The sequence below is a fragment of the Cyprinus carpio genome, chromosome B23, assembly GCF_018340385.1.
Source record: "Cyprinus carpio isolate SPL01 chromosome B23, ASM1834038v1, whole genome shotgun sequence".
NCBI lineage: Eukaryota > Metazoa > Chordata > Actinopteri > Cypriniformes > Cyprinidae > Cyprinus > Cyprinus carpio.
Genome location: NC_056619.1, coordinates 12,117,394 through 12,138,755, shown reverse-complemented (window position 1 = coordinate 12,138,755; position 21,362 = coordinate 12,117,394). Strand labels below are relative to the sequence as shown.

At 36.5% G+C, this 21,362-nt stretch overlaps 2 protein-coding genes and 1 long non-coding RNA gene across 4 annotated transcripts; all 3 read right to left on the bottom strand.

Moving 5' to 3' along the window:
* Nucleotides 1-7,936: 7,936 nt before the first annotated feature.
* Nucleotides 7,937-10,925, bottom strand: LOC109061769. The gene is made up of 3 exons (XR_006158175.1): nucleotides 9,540-10,925; nucleotides 8,345-8,461; nucleotides 7,937-8,089 (listed from the first exon to the last, which is right to left on the bottom strand). It is a non-coding gene; the product is annotated as an uncharacterized LOC109061769 (long non-coding RNA).
* A 31-nt stretch (nucleotides 10,926-10,956) lies between these two features.
* On the bottom strand, nucleotides 10,957-15,562 carry LOC109061758 (protein FAM13A-like). The gene is made up of 8 exons (XM_042751365.1): nucleotides 14,592-15,562; nucleotides 14,156-14,273; nucleotides 13,866-14,072; nucleotides 13,581-13,758; nucleotides 13,237-13,363; nucleotides 12,992-13,050; nucleotides 11,136-11,222; nucleotides 10,957-10,999 (listed from the first exon to the last, which is right to left on the bottom strand). Exons 1-8 carry the CDS (start codon nucleotides 14,619-14,621, stop codon nucleotides 10,957-10,959), a joined length of 849 nt encoding a protein of 282 aa, XP_042607299.1. The 5' UTR covers nucleotides 14,622-15,562.
* Nucleotides 15,563-15,778: 216 nt separating this feature from the next.
* On the bottom strand, nucleotides 15,779-20,952 carry LOC109077613 (NEDD8-activating enzyme E1 catalytic subunit-like). Of its 2 annotated transcripts, none has more exons than XM_042750505.1 (18): nucleotides 20,749-20,952; nucleotides 20,598-20,636; nucleotides 19,777-19,891; nucleotides 19,606-19,686; nucleotides 19,433-19,515; nucleotides 19,280-19,360; nucleotides 19,122-19,165; nucleotides 18,959-19,023; nucleotides 18,209-18,364; nucleotides 17,969-18,071; nucleotides 17,675-17,788; nucleotides 17,538-17,591; nucleotides 17,388-17,424; nucleotides 17,069-17,150; nucleotides 16,828-16,928; nucleotides 16,681-16,744; nucleotides 16,515-16,569; nucleotides 15,779-16,322 (listed from the first exon to the last, which is right to left on the bottom strand). In XM_042750505.1, exons 1-18 carry the CDS (start codon nucleotides 20,766-20,768, stop codon nucleotides 16,204-16,206), a joined length of 1,413 nt encoding a protein of 470 aa, XP_042606439.1. In that variant the 5' UTR covers nucleotides 20,769-20,952; the 3' UTR covers nucleotides 15,779-16,203. The 2 variants fall into 2 exon arrangements, with proteins under 2 accessions (XP_042606439.1, XP_042606440.1); XM_042750506.1 differs by having other exon boundaries at nucleotides 20,566-20,636; nucleotides 20,749-20,858.
* Between the last annotated feature and the right edge of the window lie 410 nt (nucleotides 20,953-21,362).

Here is a 21,362-nt window from a genome sequence, read left to right as displayed (position 1 = left end):
GGGTCACCATTTCTTAAAAAAAATGTTTTAATCACATTTTTGCCTCTTTTAGTTCATGTTAAATGGTTAAATACAGTTGAAACAGTCTGTTAGTAATATGAGCTCACATAAACAGCATTCATAATAATCATAACAGAAAAGAAAAATAATTACAACAGAAAAAAGCAGTTAAACACAGTTGGGAAAGTGAAGCATGTCACACCTCAGGACATTAACTTTCCTGTAGTGTTTCATGTCAATTACCCATACACATATTTCCTAGGATTTCTACCAAGTCTTTTTACCACTGCCAACCTACAGTGCTTTTTAATTTTAATTTTTTTTGGAAAGGCAAAGGTATTCATATGCACTGTGAGTTTTTCAGGAAAAGTGTTGGAAAAAACATATCACACATGCTGATGGTTGCTTGTTGAGCTCTTTGAGGTCCAGCAAATGAGGCTATTAAGAATTCAAAGCAGTTTCTGATACAATGAAGCCGCAGGAGCTTTGAAGGATAAAAGCAGCCATGTCCTCCTCACTGCCACAGAGTTAACTGCACTGATATTTGCTCAGAGAGACAATTCTAGGTCTGGAAAGTCTGAAACACTCCTGTGAGGCTCTCTGTCTGCTCTCAATGTCATTACAAAAAGTCATTTATATAACACTTTAAAAGGACGGCAAATGAGATTGCAAATTGGATCCTTTTAAAAATAACTAGTTGGTATTTTTTCTATGAAAGATTCAAAAGAAATACAGAAAGCACTAACTGAAATTCTCATGTATGAAATGAAATAATTGATCTTAAAAAGGATAGTTTTATGAATAAAGGACTCATATGTTTGCTGGAAACAATGGTTTGATGTTAAAAACATCCTAATGATAGATTTGTTTATTACAAACATGCTGATTTTCACTTCACAAGATGTTAATTGATGGACTGGAGTCTTGTGGATTACTTGTGGATTATTGTGATGTTTTTATCAGCTGTTCTGATGGCACCCATTCACTGTAGAGTATCCACAACAATGTAACAGTGTCTGCTTTCTTGTGTTTAACTGCAGCATGAGTGCTGATCACAACATGAGCTCCCTTGTTTTTGTTGGTAAAGTCCCTCTTTTTGACCCTAATTTATCCTGACATCAGGAGCTTCTTACACAACCCTGCTCTCAATCACAGTTATTAATGACCAGAGAGTCAGGAGCTGTTGACATATGTGCCGTTTGGAAATGTGCATGCAAGCAGCATTAAAACTTCCCCAGAGTCTTTCCAAATCAAGTAATGGGTAACATTGAATAATACATATATAAATAAATTTAAAAAAAAGCAGAGATTTCCAAATTTAAAAAATGTTTAAGGCATGCATAAATGCTCACAGTTCAAATCTCACAGATGACTGAGTTGGTTTTTTAAATGCCAGCCATCATTCTTTTTTAAATATGGTTCCTGAAGATCAGAACAACACAGGGTGTGATGATAGACAATGTGAACCCAAGACTCGCTCTCACCTTTCATTTTCACCTTCTCGCGTCACTTAATTCACAGCCTCCTCTCACACCCAGTTACACAAACAAGACAGGTATCTCTCAACTGCAGACATGCACACACCAAAACACTTGATCAGAAGGAGCAGCCAAAAAAAGGAAATCACCCAAAAGCATCCTAGACAGCTCATTATAGAGTCTGAGTAGTTCTTCACGAAACACAAAAGTAGTTAAAGCGTGCACAATTTTAAGGTAATAGTGAAATAAATCAATAAACAAACGTGTTCAATGAGGTTAAAACACCCCAAGCCTTTTTCAATAAGGTTAATTTCTTTATAATTTCTTGTGCATGGGGCTCGGTTTAGTGTTGTAATTATTGATTCAAGTAACCAACTGTGCTGTAAACATTTTTAATCAATAAAAAATCATCACACATGAAAATGTATATGGGGCTATAAAAACATTTACCTCTTTAAAATAATAAGCACACTCCAACTCAAAGCCACACGCAAAAGCACATTCCCTCACAATAAGAACATCCCAGCAGATGTGAAGCAAAACAAGACAGTTTAATAAAAATGATCCATCAATCAGTTTTGTCTGTGTGGCTCTACACATCAATAAGAGTGAGTTTTATGATTAATGTGCATGTAAAAACATACTAAATAGAATACATTTCTGGACTTTGACTCAATCTATGTATGGAAACTCGGATACATCTTTCTAAATCATACAAAAAGACAAATCCCAAAACAGATGGAACGCATCATTGCTCAATTACTTATAAACACCTGTATAGTTAATTCATTTCCACTGTTTGGACAATTATCAATTTAGAAGTTCTCCAATTCTCTAAATCTATTCTATAACATACTTACAGTTAATTGTAAACTACATTCAGTTTGCAATTAAAAGAATAGCAGTTCAGTTTGTAATTAAAAGAAAGTGTACTTAGCCTCAGGTTATCCAAGATGCAGATGAGTTTGTTTTTCTTCTGAGAAGATTTGGAGAAATTTTGCCAAAAAAAAAAAAAAAAGCCATTAGTATTTTCACCAGCAAAAATTGGTGTGACCACCCTTTGCGTTTAAAACAGCTTTTGCGTTTAAAACAATCCAATTAATTGTTTGACAGCACTTTATATATTATATTATATATATATAATGGTAAAAATTTAAATTCTGTCATTTGTTCATTCTAAATGATTGGCAAAAAATTTAAAACTTTGCCATTCAGCGAAAGTGAATGCATTTTGATTGTATGGAAAAAAGCAGCTTGGATCTTTTGTGTTTGATGGTAGAAAGTCATACAAGTTGGGAATGAGGATAAATAAACAGTGACAGAATCTTAATTTATAGGTGGACTATCTCTTTAAAATAGCACACAGATGTGACATGATGTGTTCCTCTCCTCCCTTTCCTCTGTCCCACTGTGAGTATGATGCGAGTAAGGATTTGTGGTTATTATCTGACCAATGCAAACATTTGGGATATGTTTTACACCCACATCCATTCCCGCTAATTTTCTCCTCCAAAAAGACGGATCCACCTGAGCCTGGTAATGGTAGATTGCTAGTCTAAAATAGTTCATAATTTGAATTTTTTATTTCCCACAGAGCCAAACAATTTTCTCTGTCTTCCTCTGCTCACTGCTGGATGTAATAAGATGCTGGCATAGCGTGTTGGCATGAGTTCTTCATTTCCTTATTTTAAAGTATGCGAACAATGGCACATCGAGTTATTCAGCTGCACCCTTATTATTAACAATGCCACGCAAACAGAAAACTGTGAATGTAAAACTCAAGCACACCACCATTAATTTCATTATGGACGTCAACATCGTTTAAATTCAAGCAGGTATACTTACATCCACTGTCCTCGGTTCTTCTAAAACACTACAGGAGAAAGCTGGCCCTCCCCAGGGGACTGATGCCAGGCACGGCATGCATAAGTAATACCCTGTTTTCTGAATCTCCACACAGAACAATTACTCTCTCCAGGAGAGTTCTGTGTCATTAAAATTGAAATGTGTTTATTTTGAAATACATTCAAATTCATCTTCCCTCTTGCCACTTAAACTGTCAGGAATAATTTTATGGGAACTGCAGAGCGAAAAGGTGAAAAAAAACCCACATTCCTCATGATTAAACAACGATACAGAGAGGCACCTCAATAAGTAATGTTTATTCATTAAAATTTGAAAAAAATCTTAAGAGTTTTACATTTGGAACCACCAAATTAATTCCTCGAATTGTCATGCGTCTTAATGAGCCTCATGATAAATCATTCAAAACAGCCAGCGGTGACTCTGGTGTGAATTAATAACAGACTGGAACCTGCAGTGATTCCCAACATGTGTTTGTGTAAGCAAACAAATACATTATTTCACTGTTTTTACAGTCATAATTTGAAGCTGAGCCCCCTACTTCCCCAAACCCGAGAAAAAAAAAAAAAAAACTCATCAAAATTTTAATAAACTCTAATATGATAATGACCTACAACTCAGAAGCACATGGGCTCCAGCATAGTCTGGTTCTCCATCTGTCTTTTCTCACACATCCAGATGAACACACACACACTCTCACACTCCTCTGTTCTATTTCCATATCAAACAGGGCTTGTTTTGCTTCAAACTTCCATGTTTACTTGCCTCCACTTGCAGGTGGTGTCTCAAGTCAGTCAGATGAAAATGAAGAGACAGGCAGTGTTTGTGTGTTGGTAGGAGCTTTATTTTAATATTTGTCTAAATCAGAACCCCCAGAAGAAGTTTTGCTGTGCAAAAACAACATCAGAGTTAACTTGGTTACAATTTGGGGAACAACATTTTCACATTATGATGCAAGATGGTTTAATCAATGAAAACAAAACATATTTGTGATTTCCAAAGATATTTAAAGGCATAGCTCTCTCAAAAAGCAACAATTTCTCACTCTTGTGTCTTTCAACACCTGTATGACTTTTTTTTTCTTCTGTGAAGCACAAAAGATGATATTCTGGAAAATATACTATATTACTGTTCAAAGGTTTGGGGTAAGTAGCATTGTTTTTGAAAAAAGTCTTATGCTCACCCAAAAATACAACTGTAAAAACAGTATTATTGTGAAATATTATTACAATTCATAATAACTGTTTTCTATCTGGATATATATTAAAGTGTAATTTATTCCTGTGATGCAAAGCTAAATTTTCAGCATCACTACCCCAGTCTTCAGTGTCACATGATCCTTCAGAAATCATTCTAATATGCTGATTTGATGCTCAAGAAACATTATTTTCAATGTTAAAAACAGTTGCTGCTTAATATTTTTGTGGAAACTGTGATACTTTTTTCAGAATTCTGGACAAATACAGTTAAAATAAAGCATTTATTTGAACAAGAAATATTTTGTGAAGCCAGTGCCTTGCATCATTTTAACTCTTTTCACAGTCTTAGTTCACAAGTTCGCATGTTTCTGCTCAAGCGTGCATTTTTGTTGACATTTGCAGGTCTGATTTTAAAATATGCTCGCGTGAAATTATGAGTTGTCATCACATGTCCACAGAAGTGTTGCTTTACCTCGTGACCTAAGTGGGGGAGAAGAGCGAAGATGCACTTTAGATGATATTCCATATGACAGGTAGAGTTAGCAATGAATAAATAGATGAAAACTGATGCATTTGCAGTCCAAACAAGCATCACTGCTGGGACACTCAACCCAAAACATCTGGCGATGAAGCTCTGACATACGTGTGGTCTCTGTCAGACCGCTAACTATATTTCTAAGAGTGGACTCTCTCCATAGACCAGGCCTTACAACTCACCTTGGTAGTTTTGATTTTGTTCCCAGAGCTGCAGGACCAGCCGTTGAGGTCAGGCAACACTTTACACTCTTCACCATTTAAACATGGCTCCATCTGACACCACCACTTCATCCGCACGATAGACAAAAACAAAGTACCATTAAGAAATTATATTGACTGACAGGAAAAACAAAGTACCATTAAGAAATTATATTGACTCTAATCTATATTGATCCATTCCAGAGATCAGTGTACAAAGAATGTATAATATCACAAATAACTACTTTGAATTAATAACACACTGAAATAGTGAGTTCTGTTAAAAGTTTTCACCTGCTCAGAGGCATACAAAAAAATGACCACATCATTACACCCACACAAACTCACTGCCCACCTCTCAGATGCACATACACCCACACTCAAGCCCACATAGAAAGAAGAACATCCATGCTAAATTACACAAAAAGGCACAAGCTATGGCTGATTAATGCTCCATGCTGATAAAACCGCATGACAGAACAGCATATGTTGGATTTTGGACGCAGTCACAGCATGGGTCCCTTAACCTGCAAGATCTGTGCTGGTCATTCAGCTTCATCATAAAGACAGTTCTGGTCTGAAAAATCATGCTAGTCTTTTCAGCAGGATATTCAGGGACAGATCTATACACAGTCAGCAGCTTCTTTTGTAAAAATGTAATATCCTGCTTTACACAATACATGTTCAGCCCAGGCACAAGAATAAAGTAATGCTATTGAAGATATGAGAAAGTTTATGAAAGTGAATGAGGTATTACATCTGGATTTGTCTTTCAAAACTTTTTTCTTGACATTTTATCTAAGAATGAATTCTAAAGACTTTGAATCCAATTCTGCATGATTCTGCATGATCATTATCCCAATCTAAATACAAGTACTAGAGAATAATCACTGATAGCACAAGTGAATGCAAGCTCAAGTGGCTATGTGTGCAAACAAAAAGGCATTATATAGGGTATATTAATGAGGAATATTGTTTATATGAATGAATTTTATTAATAAAAAATACCATAATCAGTCATCTGCCAATTTTGGACATTTACAGATATACTGATATTCAATTGTTCAAAACTCATCTTCTAATAGCTACTTTAAGTTAATCTTTAAAAACAGTAATAAATTAACAACACTGTTAAAAGTAATCTTTAGCAAAATTCACATATCAATTTTTCATACTTCACATTATAGTGTTAGGATGTCTAAATTTATGTGGCATTTAAAAATGACGAGTTTAATTTTTTGTTTTATATTTCATTTATATTTATTTAGACTAAATACCACAGAATTTTAATATTGACCATTTATTAGTTAATTAATTATTAGTTTATTGTATCAGCCAGAATATAGATACCTCCAGCAAGAAACACAGTCTGTGGCAGTAAATCCCGAAAAATATCTGTTGATTGAAAAGTCGGCAAACTGGCAGAGCAGGATTAGATTCCCACCTCGAAATCTGGACTAAATTTAAGCAGAGTGACAGCTTGAGAAAGCCACTGTTTTTTTGTTGCTGGAGTTTTAAATCAAAGGGAGCCCTGAAGTCCAAACTGTTTCTGAAACTAAAATAGAGCCAACGGGAGTTTGCAAACCATCAAATGCAGCCAGGGTTATTCATATGAACTAAAACTGGACCTGAAACTAAGCACATTTAAAAAAAAATAATTACTTGAAATTTAATAAAAAACAATATATAAAAACTGTATAGACATATTTAAAAAAAAAAAAAAAAATTGTTACCAAAACTTTAAATAAGACAGAAAATACATAAACAAAATTCTAAAATTCTAATTCAGAATATTACCAAAAAATATAACAGAATATCAATGATACTAAAATACCACTGACTGCAGTTTATGCTGTCATACAAGTATTTTTTTGTTTGTTTTGACCAATCTGGCAGTTATGGACTGCACTGATACCTATTGGTGTAGAAGCAGCATCACAAAAATGAATATATAAAGCTGTGACCGTGGACAGTGGACATACCTTCAACACAAGAAGGTTGGGCATGGGTGGTCCCAGCAACCTGTCCAGGGAGACATGAGCACTTGACCGTCTGAGATCTCTCCTCTATTTTATTCTTATTACAGCAACGATGAGCTGCCACCACTTCACAGGTTCCCGGCTTAACTTCAGACCGACCACATTGACAGAAAGACATTTCATGCAGAATGTTTGTCATATTGTGTGCTAACACATCTTGAAATCTAAAATTGTGAAAAGGGCAAAAGCAGTTTTATTTCTAGTATTCTGGCGCCCTCACATGGACATATACAACACTACAATTAGCCTATGCTCAGCTCTAATCCAGTGGCTTCGCAAAAAGCAAAGGAAAATAAAAATGAACAAAATGTAAACTTTAAGCAAGTACAGTTTCTGACCTTTGGTTGATTTGACACAGAGTGATGGAGTATATATAAATACATATTATTTGACTTTTTAAGTATTTAAATAAACACTTTCAATTTACCAAACACCTCATGGCCAAATGACTGAATGAGTTATAATGGGTGGCAAATGGCTCTTTAGCTGTTATTAGCAGTGGTCTGACTGTGCTCCAACAGGGGCCATATAACTGTGTGTCCAGTGTGTTTAATTAGACCTGAGGGGAAAGACAAAAGGGAGAGAGAGAAAGAGAGATGTTGCAGGAGCTTAGCTCACCGGTTTGGCCTCGAGAGCTTTGGTTGCTGCTGGACACTGACTGTGAGCACAGGAGCCACACACACACAAGCAGAAGAGCCACTGGTTTCCACTTTACTTTATTCCTGTAGATAAGTTCCACACAGGTTTCTCTTTTGCAAGACATGCTTGCATTTTCCTGTAAGGAAAAGGCAGTGTGTTTTGTCTTGATCATTATTTTAATACTTTTTTTTTTTTTTAAATAATGGATGCATCACGTGTAATTACAAAAGTCTATTTCTGTAGCATATTTAAAAATAACAGAATACAACCAAAGCTTGCAGCTAAAATACCAAGGTATATTAATATTATGACACATCATACTGTACATTCAATACATCTTACTAACCATAGTAATTGCTCTGCCTCAAACTGGTAGATCTTAAGAGGATACCTGAATTTAGTATGACACTTCACTTAATGTTCTGTAATCTGCGAGCCATTAAATGCAAAAGAGTCTCTGAGGTTCAGTTGCATCATCCTTTGTTATCATCTTTATCATTTGCAAGGCCTAGAAAGAAACAAAAAATGAGAGGGAAATAAAATACTGTTAGCGATTAGTGTCAGTATTAGTGTGAAGTCCCCACGGTTAATCTGATCTTTCATCTGATCTGCAGCCCTGCCGGGACTAGTGAGCTCAGACGTGACTGCTCTCATCTGACTGTTATTGACACAGTGTCTTTAAACACAAGCTTTTATATAGAACCTGGCCTGACTGTGGAAAACTGATCCCTATGCTCTTCCATCTCATCCAGTAAAGATAATAACAAAAATGTTGTCAGGATAACATTTTTAATGTTCAGGATATTCACACATTTTTGAACTTCTCAATAATCTGTAAAGCCTGTCTGGATCCACTTGCTTACCAGCTCATTGTGACAACTGACAGGATGTGAAATCAATATGTAAACAAAAACAAACAAACAAAACATAAACATAGACCAAAATATGATGTTAATTAGAAAGCCGAGATTTAAGGATAGACTAATTATGTTTTGTTTTAATTCAGTTTTAAATTCCCCCTTTTCACCCTGAAGAGTGAATAATAAAAAGTAATAAGCTTACAATTTATTTGTTGATAAGGAAGCCTATTGTAAAATTAAACTAAAAAAAAAAACATTTGAGGTTAAGGGAGAACCGTTATTATTAACGAATGCAAACCAATACTGAAAACAACTTATAAAATCAGCTACTCAAATTACTGGTGTACTAATTTACAGACACTTCCTGACTCCCAAAAGAATGAAAATTGTGATAAATTGCTACAATATTAGTTGATTCGTGTCAATCTTCCCGTGTCAAGAGCGTGTTGTTTAAATTTCGAGGACCGTTTCTCTTCAGTGATTTTCATATGACTAAAAATGCAAAGGATTAACATTCTCTAACAAATGCGATACCTGCACGCAGTTTTATTTGCTAGATAACTTTTGATCTTTGCAAGTTATCGCGGATGTAATGCGCACTCCGCGTATTTCATGATTTATTATCATGTACACATAAAGTGTCTGTGCATAATTTTGTAAACGGATATAAAATACAAATGATTCAACCTGTTTATTTTAAAAAAATTAAGTTTAGAGTTGCCTTACCTGTATTTCTTCAGGAAAACGCGTCCCTCCTCTTCGTGCACTACTTCAGCACTGGTGACTGAAAAACGCTTCCTGCATGCGTCAGAATCAAACTTAATCAAGAGACCATCTGTTCATTCAGATCTTCTCTATTACTACTCTAAAGGCGATTACTTGTGTTAGTTACATGGTAGACAGGGATATTTAATAGCACGAGCTCATGATAGGAAGAAACTATTATGTTTATTCTATACCGCCATACTAACATTTCCAAATAGGGTCTATAATAACAATACATGTGATTTAATTAAAAGAACATTTTAGATATTCAAAATTTCTAATATGCGTTTTGTAATTAGAAAAATACCTGTTTATATTGTAGTACATTTAAATAGCTTAACTTTTAAGTGCAGAATTTTGGTTTCTGCTTAAATGAACATTTTATACATGCAACTTGTCCGGACAACCAAAAACTAAAGACTGTGTTGAGACTTAATCAAGAAAAAAAAAGAGAGTCACTAACTAATTGAAGCTTTATTTGTGAGTGCAACATCAGCATCTGTCACGTCTGTGTCTTCATAATCAAACTTGCCGTCTTCTCTCACCATCTCCAGTGCCCTTAACATGCCCAATTGTCTTTCAGTGACCCCCACCGGAATCAATGTCTTTGTGGTGAGTGGTGACCCTCACTGGCACGAGTGCTGTGTTGTGTGATGATCCTCAATGGCCCCATTGTCTTTGCAGTGACCCTCAGTTGCCCCAGTGTCTTACAGGTGACCCTCACTGACCCCACTGACTTGCGGTGACCTTCACCAGCACAAATGTCTTGCAGTGACCCTAACTTGGCCCCATTATCTTGTGGTTATCCTCACCGGACCCAGTGTCATCCAGGTGACCTTCAACTGCCTCAGTGTCTCCAGTGTTTTGCAGTGATCCTTGCTGGCCCCACTGTTTTGCAGTGATCCTTTCTTGGCTCCAATGTCTTGTGGTGACACACATCAGCCCCAGTGTTTTTACCCTCACAAGCCTCACCAGCCACTTGCCAGCCCTACTGTTTTGCGGTGATCCTTAATTGGCCCTAATTTCTTGAAGTGACCCTTACTGACCTCTGTGTTTTGCAGTGACCCTTGCCGGCCCGCGGCCCCATTGTTTTACAGTGACCCTTAATTGGCCCCAATATCTTGTGGTGACCCTCACCAGCCCAAGTGTCTTGCAGTGACCCTCACCTACCCCAGTGTCTTCTAGTGGCCCTCACCAACCCCAGTGTCTTCTGGTGGCCCTCACCAGCCCCAGTATCTTCTGGTGGCCCTCACCTACCCCAGTGTCTTCTAGTGGGCCTCACCAGCCCCAGTATCTTCTGGTGGCCCTCACCGGCTCCAGTGTCTTCTGGTGGCCCTCACCGGCCCCAGTGTCGGGTCTCCAGAGGCTTCTCCACACTCTACGTCAATGCTATGTGGTGAATTCCACACTCTACGTCAATGCTATGTGGTGAAGGAATGAAAAAGAAAGAAAACAGTTTGTTCACTTAACACATTCATGACCCACATAATTTTAATGTTAATGTTCTTTTTCATTATCGAACATAAAAATGTTGTCTACTGTGAGCCTACTGTGTACCTGTAAGTGCATGAGCATAACTTTCTCCAAAAACCTCTTAATCGTTTTCTCAATCGCCCAAGTCGTCCAATTTTGGGAAGCATTAATCTGGAACATACATACACAAAACAAGCATGAATGTTGACTGACATTAGTGCTGCGTTTGACACCATAGATCACGACATACTCATAGATAGATTACAAAACTATACAGGGTATACAAGGGCAGGCTTTAAGATGTTTTAGATCCTACCTGTCCGATCGCTACCACTTTGTTTATCTAAATGGGGAGTCATCTCATTTATCACCAGTAAAATATGGAGTGCCACAAGGATCTGTCCTAGGTCCTCTGCTATTTTCAATATACATGTTGCCCCTTGGTAATATCATTAGAAAATACGGGATTAGTTTCCACTGTTATGCTGATGATACTCAACTATATATCTCAACAAGACCAGGTGAAACTTCTAAATTATCTAAGCTAACAGAGTGTGTTAAAAATGTAAAAGATTGGATGACCAATAATTTTCTCACTATTAAATTCAGATAAGACAGAGATATTACTTATTGGACCAGAAAACATTACACAGAATCTCGTAGATTACAATTTGCAACTAGACGGATGTACTGTTACTTCCTCTACTGTAAAAAATCTGGGTGTTATATTAGACAGTAAACTTGTCTTTTGAAAATCATATTTCCCATGTTACAAAAACAGCATTCTTCCATCTTAGAAACATTGCCAATCTACGAAACATGTTACCTGTTCCTGATGCAGAAAAGCTAGTTCATGCATTCATGACCTCTAGACTGGACTATTGTAATGCACTGCTAGGTGGTTGTCCTGCATCCTCAATAAACAAGCTACAGGTAGTCCAAAATGCAGCGGCTAGAGTCCTTACCAGGTCAAGAAAATATGATCATATTACCCCAATACTACAGTCTCTGCACTGGCTGCCTATTAAGTTCCGTATCAGTTACAAAATATTATTACTTACTTATAAGGCCCTTAATGGCTTCGCTCCTGCGTACCTAAACTAGTCTTCTACCACGCTACAACCCATCACGCTCCCTAAGGTCACAAACGCTGGACTTTTGATAGTACCTAGGATAGCAAAGTCCACTAAAGGAGGTAGAGCTTTTTCGCATTTGGCTCCCAAACTCTGGAATAGCCTTCCTGATAATCTTCGGGGCTCAGACACACTCTCTCTGTTTAAATCTAGATTAAAAACACACCTCTTTGGCCAAGCATTCAAATAATGCATCTCATAATTTTGGACTGCAGTTATATCTGATCAAATGTGCATTATTATTCTTTAGCTTGGGTTAAACGAATTAATTTTACTTGGCTGGAACAGCAGCTACGCTGATTATGTCTCTATTTGTTTCTCTGCTTTGCCACGGGATTTACATCCCGTGGTAACTAGGATTTACACAAGCTCCAGTCTGGATCCAGAACACCTGAGAAGAGATGATGCCAGCCCCTCAGAGGACCTCAGATGATGCTAACCCCAGAGACAACATACAGAACTACCACATTTTGCTATAAGTTTGATTGCATAATTGCTGTTAATAGTGTTAATCGTCTGTTTGTTTACGTCTTTTTATTGATTTTTCTGAACATTTCTGCTATATGCACATGAAATGACAGTCACCACTGATAAGCTACTACTAAATATTGTAGAAACTTAATTTTCTGTAAAGTTGCTTTGTAATGATTTGTATCGTAAAAAGCGCTATACAAAAAAACCACAATCCAAATGGACTGAACTGACAAGCACGCTACAATTAATTAATTATAATAAACCTATAATGATCACCATCCTGAGTGTCTGCATGTGTGTGTGTGTGTGTGTGTGTGATTTCAGCATATATACCTTATTTCTTTGAGTGGCATTTGTTGGACACACTCTTCATTAGTCCAGTCCCTTTCCTCCTCAGACACACAAACACTTTTCTAAACATTTTAATCTCTCAGATATATAAAAAAAACTAAAGAATTTTCACACTTACATACTAGCAATGACTAATAGTTAAAAACATCCTTATTTAATTCATCAAACCAATCACACAAACACTCAACCATCATTTTAAACAAACTTATAACGTAGTATAAACTCACTGCTGTGTTGCTGGTGGATGCATGAGGGTACATGTTTGGCAGCAGGTGGATCAGGTTGTCCAGCAGGTGCTCAATCAAAGTGTTACACTGCCCCTGTTCTTCAACCATGGTGGGGCCGAAAGGAATGCTGCACATGCAAATAACAAATACATGTCACCTTAATAAATACACCACACACCCCATCTTCGTTTTATGACTGACAGCTCCATCAGACAGGTCTCTGTGTCTTATAATATCCTGAAAACTTGTGCATGTGATTCTAGACACCTCAGTCCTTAAGTTATTTTGTAAAGTGTTCTGAAGATCAGACTACATCAGCTGAATACACGCATACAAACACTTACTGAAAGATGTTGGGTCCAAAAACTATTGACAAGTTTTTAGATGTCATAAGATTTAGATGACTCTCAGCAGCAACACGGGACAGGAAGAACATTAGGTAGCAGAGGACATTAAAATGTTCCTCTGGAAGACTGTTCAGCACGGTCCTCACAGCCTGATTTAGTTCTTCCTTTTTTGAATCTGCAAGATACCAGGATTCAGTAAGATTGAGTCGAATCTTTTAAATCTCTTTTGTTGTGCAGCAAGTACTTAAAATGTTCTCTCATTGCCAGCTCAACTTCTCTTACCCCTGAACACCTTCAGCAGTTGTGTCCTGTGTGGCTCTGGAATAAGTCCACCAGGCAATTCCCTGAAGAAAACTTTCAATAAGGAGGCCGAAGAAAGAATATCCCAACTGTCAAACTCTGGAAAGCCTCCTTCATCAAAACCTTTCCTCAGTTCCTTCCAGCGTTTCACTGAACCGCCGACTCTGAACAGTCCACTCTTACTGAGCCCTGAACACAAACACACATTTTGCAAATACACACAACCTCTACATACAAGTGACAAACACTGAGAAACACTATCAAACACTCACCATGCTTCTCCACAAACTCTACTATGTGTGTGAGCACCAGAGGAAGACCCTGCCTCATCTGTCCTCTCTTCCTCAGGCTGATGAGGGGCACACCGAACACGGCTCTTGGTGTTTCCACCTGCACAGACCGAAGGTTCAGTGGGAAAATAAAAATAAAAATAAAAATCTGTAATCTTTAACTTGTTTAGTAATGTACTGCACAGCACACTATGCACGAGAAGGGTTTTTACTTCTAAAAGGTGTACATTTCAATATCCAAGAGTGCATAGACCAGAAACATATTTGTTATAGTGTTTCTACATGTACACCAATACAAATCGCTATGTGAAAATTAAAGCAAATGTGCTAATATATTTTGAAATGTTCTGAAACTTTATGAAGCTCTTTACTGGGCAGTCATTGTTAGCAATCTGCTGTGTGCATATCGCATACTTACACATACTGATAAAACACCAATCGCTCCCATTTCCTTGAAAGGATCGGGGTTTTTTTCAGCAGCAGAGCTATCAACCAATCCCAGGAGAGTCCGAAGCCGTGGGTCAAAAACAGAAAAGGGTCAAAACCGGGAGTCCAAACAGAGTCAAAATCGAGCGTCAAAAACAGAAGGGAGTCAAAAACCGATTGTCAAAATACGAAGCGAATCCAAAGCCGATAGTCAAAGTCCGAAAACAAGTCAAAAACCGCAAAAATATCCGAAAAATTCACTGTAAATACTCGCCAAACGCACAAAAACACCAACCGCACAAATCGCCAAAACTCCCAACAGAGAATTCTAATAAAGAATGTTCATATACCTGCACTCCTCACGTCATAATTGCGCTCTACTGATCATGAACAATATTCTTAATACTCTAGCTGTGTTTAATTACATTACTAAATGTGCATACACTAACATTTAAGATACTGAAATACATAAATAAAATTAAAGCACATTTTATAATACAGCGTTTAAAATAAGTGTGAACAGAGTGAATACAGCTACATATTAAATTTTCCTCACATTTCAACTAAAATATAAATTTGCCAATAAATATTAAAAACGTCAGCAAAGAATTTATTATAGGTCAAATTCATCCACAAACATCTGCGTAAACAATATGTACAAACATTAACTTAAAACATATTTCACAAGACACAAAGGCAAAACGAGAAATACAACTATAATGGTAACACTTTACACTTAGGTTCCATTTGTTCACACCAGTTAACTATACTTGCACAAACTAACAACAACAAAAAAACACTTACTTTAATTTTAGCATTCACTAATTCATTATTAAAATCAAGCTGTCTGTGAACTAACAAAGAGCTGTATTTTTATTAACTAAGGTTAACGGAGATCAGTAATTACTGTACCGAATGTATTGCTCATTGTTAGTAAATGCATTAGCTGATGTTAACTAATGAGACCTTACTGTAAAGTACTACGGACTTAAAAAAAAAAAAACTGCAACTGACACAGGATTACCAGAGGCCTCTACTACAAAACCATTTAAAGAAATTCAATACAGGATTGGTTTCATCATTGTTCATTTTATATATATATATATATATATATATATATATATAAAACAAAAACAAGAATGTAAACAGACAACATAAGAGATCATGATGAACACAGAATGAGAGATACAGGATGAGTGACTTTATTGCACATCTGAGACAAGACGATTGGTCAAATACATGTTTGTGACCTCTGATTGAGACTAATTTGCACTGGAGTAAGGTAATTGCGCAGTGTTTGCTACTATTTCAATGAACACCAATCCACTTTCATAGTACTTGTTTCTAACTGGTTAAACTTGCTTTGTGGTACAGGTCTCATCATCCTTACTTAATAATCCTAAAATTGTCTGGATAGTTGGTTGATAAAATTACAACATTCCTAATAAATTATGAGTTACAAATTAATTACAAATGAATGAGAATACATGATGTTTCAGTTTGATGTACAAAGCAAATACAGACTCTACACATGAAGGGAGTTATTTAGGTACATGCTCCACATAAACTGTTGCAGGTTAATCTGAGGAACCTCTGCCATTAAATTAATTTTGTACTTGTTTAATGCTGCATGTTTCTGATGTGAAGTTGAGCTTGAAGAGGACAGTCTGAGGTGTGGTGACATCAGCAACAGCTAACTCCTGCCCATCAGCCAATCCCAACTCTTTAACACACACACACACACACACACACACACACACACACACACACACACACACACACACACACACACACAAATCGTAGTATTAAAAAATCATGGCATTTATAAAAAGGATAATGCTGTCAACATCCTGACCATTTGGGAATTCGATTTCAACTGTGCTTTTGTGTTTCTCATGGCTGGAAAACACCTCACCTTTCAAAGTTTTGCAGAGATTGGGTCTTGTTCTTTCTTCAATTGAGGCAATGCTCTGAATGACACAAATAAAACCTTAATATTTAAGCAGTACAAAAAAATACAACAAACATCACTATATTTAGAATCTTAGCATATTAATACTGTCCCTGTAGGGGGCAATTACCTGCAGGTAGAGTGTTTTATTTTTGCCTTCAAGTGTTGTACTGATAGCTGGGGACTTCATTTGACTAAAAACAGTTTTAAATTCAAGTAGATCAGTATTTATGAATCATTTGCAGTGAGAGAGAGTTAAAGGGAATCGTGTACTTACAGAGCAGCATTCTCAGTCAGATACTCCAGCACCTCTTGCAGTTTTGCAGATGGCGGGAACTGTAGTTTTTGAGGAACCTGACTACATGCTGTACAGTTGTCCTATCAATCATAACAGGCAACAGCTGGGATCATTTCACATCTTTAACTTTCAAAAAGCTGAATCTTTGTAAAGAGACCTTAAATGAACGTTTGTAACTTGTGTAACAGATAAAAAAAAAGATTGAAAATATCATCATTACCTTTCGCTCAGCTTCAAAAGTATAAGTATACAATCCATCCACATCATTAAAAACAAGATAGTTATTCAATGGGATATATGCACTAAAAGAAAACAGACACGTAAATTAAGGTCTAGATTAGGTGACTAGTAAAATGTTTCAAATATACATTTTGCACATTTTAGGTTACATGTTCGAGGAATGTGGCTTGGTTCATAAGATATAAACACAAAAGGTTTTCACAGTAAATGTTTTCTGTTTGTTTGTTTTTCACTGGCCATGAAACAAACTTGAAATGTCAAAATGTCAGAGATGGAATCAAAACATATAGATGATTCACCTTGTAGCAATTTTAAAAACTTCTGTGGCGCAAGCAGCTGAAAATAGAGAAAAAAATTCAAACTCAATTACATAAATTAAGAATTAAAAAAAAAAAAAAAAAAAAACTAAGGGAGGAAAATAGTTGTTTCCTCTCAGGTTCAATCCATACCAGCGATGACTGCATTTGTGGATGCAACAGCAGGGATGATTCGTTTAACCACACCTGAAAGAAAGGCATGAACATCTTACAGTCTGTAAGAAAGCACTTTTGAAGTTTCTCAGATACATCAGTCCAGCCGGCTTCACCTTGAGTGAGTCTGTAGGTGACACCAGTGATATTAAACTCAGCTGCTCTCTTTAAAGACTCCTGGAACACCCACTGAACGTGCTCTGGGTTATCACCATCCAGCCCAACAGCATCTGCAGACACACAACAATCACACGGCAACGTAGAGCCATTCAATGCATCGTCAAAAATTTCAGAGTCATATAAACTCCTAAAAAAAAAAATATATATATATATATATATATATATATATATATATATATATATATATATATATATATATATATATATATATATATATATATCTTAAACACCTCCAAAGGGTTTGTCTTTGGGCCACTGCAGCACTCTCACATACTCTATGCAGTGCTCTGGTAGCCGTGGCATTGAAGCAATTGTGCACATTGGGAAAGTGATCTGAAGAAAACACAGACAAAAGCAGAGAGTCACTTCATCTCAGCAATACGAGTGATGTACAATTGTATGGTCACAGCAAACCCTTCATTTACAGTGATGAATGGAATTAACAGCATATGAGGGTGAGACTACAGTACTTGTGGTGGGTAAAGCTCCAGTGTGCAGTCTATACAGGCTGTCATTCCCGGCAGGATGACTCTTGCATTCCCTTTAAAGCCCTCTGTCCCTCCATCTATCAGAGGAATGATAGAGCTGGGATCCAAAACTCCATCTTCATAAGAGAGCAGGGACAGCTGAAGAGAAACCACACCAACTACAGTTAAATCAAAACATGTCTGTCAGGGCTTATAGCTACTGTGGCAGACTATATAATGGTTATTACAATACTGCATATTCCTTTTGACAACCACAGACTAGTCAGCTACGAGCCCTAAGCGTAGGCTTAGGTAAAATAAAATGCATAAAGAAGAAAAGGATTTGCGATGAAATTTAATTGGCAAAAGAAAAAGTATGAGTATTTTACAGATAATTTCAGTATTGTAACAAGTGCTTCTACAGCATTACACAAAAACCTTTCAGGGTTTAATTCACAATAAAGACCTGCTGGCTGCACATCATTCCTCTTATTACACAAATTAAGTATTTAAGATAATTTAAATAAAAAATAAATAAAATAAAATTCAGAGTAAAAAATAAAAATACAATATCTGTAAAAAACAAATATTACAGATGAAGAAATAAACTGACTGCGTGGATTGTCTGTTAATGGTTAGAAAGGGGGCAGTGCTGGTAGTTTCAATGTATTATTTAGCAAACATTTGTTTACTGGCTTTTGATTCAATCCAAATCAGTTGTCAAAGTTAAATGCATGATGTATCAGAACTGACCAGCATCCCATTGATCCAGCGCCTGGCAATGATTGAGTCCAGCCCACAAACAATAATATGAAACTCTACAGAGCAAAGAAGAAATATTCATCGATCAGATCATAGACTCTATAAATACTTCACAGAGAAGGTTTCAGATACGATGAAAAAAATCTGCACTCACGTCTATAAAATGAAGCGTCAAAATCCTGAATTTTTTTAAAATGTCTATAATCAAATTAAGAAAATACAATATTTGTTTCCTTCACAGAGATGTTAAGCATGTGTGTTCAGCACGTCAGTGAGTGTAAAGTCATAGTCACAGCATTATTTTAAGGATACGGTACAACATTACAACCAGGAACACGCTGGTTTATAAACTCAGCTGCCACATCTGCTTTAGGTCGTCCAACATCTTTGGACCTTAAAGACAAAATGAAATAATGTAGGTGCCAACAAATGTGGATATCTGTTTTAAAATGCACACATTCATACCTAAAGAGGAACTGTCTGTTGAGGTTGGAGACATCAATGATGTCCATATCCACAACATGAATATGACGAAAACCTGACAAAGCTTCAAAAAAAAGAAAAAAGTATCATCAGTAAGTTTTCCCTAATTTAAAAAATCAGGGACTGGATTGAAAAAATATAGAGAGGGTCCTTACCAGGTTTTTCAGTAGTTCACAGCCAAGACCCCCAGCCCCAATGACCAGGATCTTGCATGTTTCCAACAAAAACTGTAATGATTTAAAATGATGATAAAAAAAATGTATAACTAACTTAATATAATATAAAAGTACTAAAATGCAAGCAAAATTGTCCAATTGTTTTCTCACCTCCTCACTAGGTTCAAAGTCTGGGTGTGTGAAGGGCCCAGTTCTCTCCAGGAACTTCTGCACATGACCCCAGCGGCCATCCCAGTCACCAATACTGCAACCTTCAACTGCCATGCTAGCAAAAAAAAACAAAAAAACAAAATATACTTAAGATACATGCAACTACCACCAGAATTTAAAACAATTATATATATACATGGCTCTGATTTCTCAATGAAATGTTTGATAAAAGTTATCTCTATAAATCTTTTTTGCACTTCAGTCATGAATCTTCAAACATTTGGCTCACATTGTTTTAACTGTGAAGCAGCTGTTTCAAAATGCTGAGGTTTCTGAACATAGTTTATCTGTAAATAAGTTATTAAGTGCTGTTGATAGAGTATTCTTCCTTGTACCCCTTGCAGCACAGCAAATCAAAAACTGGAACTTACTAGAATAACACTTCACAAGGTTTAAGAGTTTTATATCTTAACGAATGCGACAATAAGAAAATCACAGCTAAAGCTCAGATGTAGTTAAAGTGATAATGTTCTGTCTGAACACAGACCAGACCTGATGAAGACCAGAACTGCACGACATACTGTAATGTTAAATTTTTCATTAGGTCCCTTGAAAGTTATTAACAAGCCTAGCAGCATAACTCTTCTATATTATGTGTGCTGCTAATATATTGCCCTTCACAAATTTAAATCCGATTCATCATTAGATTCTTGTTACTTTGTCTGCTCTGTTTACAAGTCAAATGCAGGGTGATTTTTTTACAGTCCCTATGCTAAGCAATCCTCAAACCTGCAGCCAGCTCTTAGCATTTCATCACTAACTTCTCAGTCAGCGCCGCTATTCTCCTTCTTTTCTTCTCCCTGAAAACAAGAAAGGAGAAAAGGTTCAGACAAGCCTGCACACGACCACATATCCGTGTAATTCTGTCGTGAAGAGTTCATCTGCGCTGATTGTTCATTCTGCGGCACTTACGTCTCTTCTCCATCCGCCATACTTTCAGCGTCCCATTCCTACCCATCCTGCTTTGCGGCGGCGAATCTATCAGAGTTCAAGTCGAAATGCTCGCCACTTGACTTTTAGGCCTGTAAACCACTTCAAACGCCATTTAATTTGACAGGAAGATTTTTTTCTTTGCAGATTTGAGCATGTGCTGGAGGGATGAAGCACAGCGCCACTGGTTTATACAGTTCGACATTAAATATCATGGTTATCTGAAGAAGGTATAAGAATATAAATTATGTATGCAGCACAAAACTAAATACTACCAGTGCCTGTGTACAGCATCAAGCTATACTTTAATTTTACACACTGACCATGAAAATCACAATGGCTGGACCTTATACTATGCCTTTAATAGTTTATTTTCTTTAATTCATAGATTTTTATGTTATTTTCCCTTGGCACAGTCCCAGATTTTTCTATTTTAAAAAAAAGTTTTTTAAAAAGTTTAACGGTAAAACTGTGATAATGTGAAAATATAAGCCATTTGTTTTTAGCCAATATTAATTGTAAAAATATTTTATATGACTATGACAAATATACAACACATTTTACAATAGGCTACAGGATATGTGTAACAAAGTTTT